General features: G+C 39.6%; 1 protein-coding gene across 1 annotated transcript in view; it reads right to left on the reverse strand.

The window, feature by feature from the left end:
• Window positions 1-130: 130 nt before the first annotated feature.
• The window catches only part of LOC113280547 (ribosome biogenesis protein BMS1 homolog), a 5647-nt gene continuing 2856 nt past the window's right edge, over window positions 131-2921 (reverse strand). The window contains exons 6-8 of the mRNA XM_026529158.1: window positions 1912-2265; window positions 954-1193; window positions 131-496 (exon numbers count right to left, since the gene is read on the reverse strand). Coding sequence (XP_026384943.1) covers window positions 146-496; window positions 954-1193; window positions 1912-2265 — 945 coding nt within the window. The 3' untranslated portion in view covers window positions 131-145. The remainder of the gene's footprint in view (window positions 497-953; window positions 1194-1911; window positions 2266-2921) is intronic.

Below are 2921 nucleotides of genomic sequence, written 5' to 3' on the forward strand. Positions count from 1 at the left end.
GGAGAACAAATCTTGCCGACTTTATAGAAAACTAATGAAGGTCTGGAAACACACGAGTTAGTTGTGGACCACATGGAAAGGATCCAACAATTTAACTTCCCATAAGAACGGTCACAGAAAATTTGTTCATCCATACACTACAGCATCACAAAAGCAAATGGATCACAAGCTGTTGTTGTAGAATCCAGAGTCCAGACACCCGATAAAGCACATAAATAAAAATACGAAAGAGCAAACACAGCCCGCCGAAATTAGTTTTGGCACAAGGCAACAATACCTTTTCAACGTTCCCCCGAACTCTTGCAGTCTGAATTGCTGCATCTTTAAACCAATCAATTTCAAGATCTGACGTAAACATGTCTTTGATGGGAGCAGTTTTCTTGAAGGTCTGGAGAGGAGTCCCAACTTGATTGCACTTCTTCAAAATCTTTGCAACTATCTCTGCAGCCTGGGTAAAGTCAAGTATGACACCCATTGCTGAAATCCGAAATGCAGCCTGGGGAATCAAATACAAGTCGATCAATAAACAAAATAGAACTCAAACATACAAGCAAATCAACAACAGTGGTGTAGCATCCCATTCTCACATCCTTACATTTAGAAAATTAAGGGATAGCCTCTTCTACAGAAGAAAGAAAAATGTATTACACTTGCTACATTAACCGAAAAACAGCAGATGACGGGCATAAAATGTGAGTATTAGGCGCAGTGATGTATTCATGAAATGTAAGATACCATCTGAACAAGACAAGTCTCAGGGAGTACAGTAATTAGTTTTTTTCTTAGTTTTCGCCAGGTACTCGCAGGAAATCAAGGATACACGGTACGAACTTACACGCACATTTATTTCATCTTATATAGACGAATACCCCTCTTTGTTGCAATTGCAATTAATCAAGTACTGAAATACCATAGTGATGATAAGTCAAAAGTTCAAGTAGAATACATCAGACCTTATTGCCTGCCAGATTGTGTACAGCAACAAAACCAGTATCTAGAGGTGCAAGAGGACCCCAAAACATTGCAAGACAATCTGTGTGCTCGGGAGTGGAATCTATTCGATGCAAACGATTGCCACCGTCTTCCTGGGCATAAATGGGTCTGGTCTGGTAACGTCTCCAACCAGCTGAAACAATGATTGGGTCTCTTGTCTTCAATAATTTCCTATGCCAGCTATGTCGCTTAAGCCTCGCCTAAAAGTACAAGAAAAACATATTCAAAAATCGAAGCATACACTTTCTTTGAGAGGTTTCGTATTAAAAATAAAATAAAATAAAATAAAATAAAGAGAGAACTAAAAATCTGGGTATCCCTCATTTTCATGATCCTTCACATAAGGGTTATTACTCAAGTTTTAGGTTCTAGTTTTTGGTTCACATACATTAATATATTAAATCGATTCAACCTCGGAATGAGACTAACTCCGCCTGTGTAGTTTTTTGGCACAGCCTGTCGTAAGCCAGGATAAAGGAGGAATGTCCATGTTGGGCGCGAGCCCACAGTAAAACCCCAGACATTCCCCTACGAGAATAGGGTCGTGGTCAGCTTGGCGAGCCAGCGATACACCAATAGAAGGCAAGAGCAGTACCAAGATGGGTGCTTGGGAACTCCTCGTGTATCTTTGTTTGGTTGAAAACAAGCCATTCCCTTAAGAAAGGGCGGGAGCAGTACCTATGGGTGACTGTTTCGGACGTCTCCCCTTTCTAGCCTACCCCAATTTGTTTGGGACTAAAGGCTTGGAAGAAGAAGAAACCTCCAGAGGAGATTGAGTTGACATTTTCACAAGTCATGGACGTACTAGTTAAAAAATTCTGAATATGCATCCTAGCACACATCCTAGAAAGTGGAAGAGTGCTATGATGCGGACTGACAATTGCCTAACGACAATACATTCAAAAGTTAGTGTGATACCTGCATATATCCAACATTCTCATCTTCGAGACTGATACCTCCGACGAGAATAGGGCAATTGGGATCAATATTTTTAGTCATCTCAAAAGGGACATCATGAACCTCCAACTTTAAATAAGTTCCTGCTCTGAAACCCTCAATCTCCGATCGGGTTACCTCATCATTATCGTTGCGTTCATCTACATATTCTGCATCCTTGTCATAGAGAAGACCCCAAAGACCAGACATTGGTGCATAAAAGAGTCTTTCCTTGTCATTCACTCCCTTCATTTTGGCAGCAATTGGTAAAGAGCAGGGATCAGCTAAGCTTGTAATACCATATACAGGAAAATCACCAGCACCAGCAATATGCACCTGGTATTATACACCTTAAATCAGTACTTACAGTAGTGGAAGAAAAAGTGAAAACAATATGTTGGATATACAGAACAATGGGCCGGAAACTAATAAAGCATAATTTACTGTGTTTACTGCTCATAAAAGCAAGCATATGTTTGCAACAACGAATAACGCAAAAAATCCTTTTTTCATATAGTATAAGACTCCTAAAAGGCCTTCGGGATATGAAAATTATTCAATTAACATCTACGGGGCATGACTCCAAGTGGGCTCAACATCGAATTTTCTTTAAGCTACATTTATGAAGGGTAATAGTACAACATTGCTTAGATCCCCAAAATAAACAACAGCTACAATATGGAAGGGCCATTCCACTCATTGCCTATAGGATTTGAGTTGGATGCCCACAGACTTTTAACAACATTATTGTAAGTCTAGATCTTTTATATGGGGCTCATAACACAACAATTCTCGTTCTTTGATATGCTCTTATTAAGAAAATCGACAACCAAATCAAACATAATACAGTATGATATTTCACAAGGTGGCCAAACAAGAATATGTTCCTAGAAGTCTAGAGTTCTGAAACTAATAGAATCAAAGCACGTTTGACGTGCACCAATAAAAGATACCAAGTATTCAGAGAGAGTGAGAGAGAGAGAGAGAGAGAG

This window comes from Papaver somniferum, chromosome 5 (genome assembly GCF_003573695.1).
Source record: "Papaver somniferum cultivar HN1 chromosome 5, ASM357369v1, whole genome shotgun sequence".
Taxonomy (NCBI): Eukaryota; Viridiplantae; Streptophyta; class Magnoliopsida; order Ranunculales; family Papaveraceae; genus Papaver; species Papaver somniferum.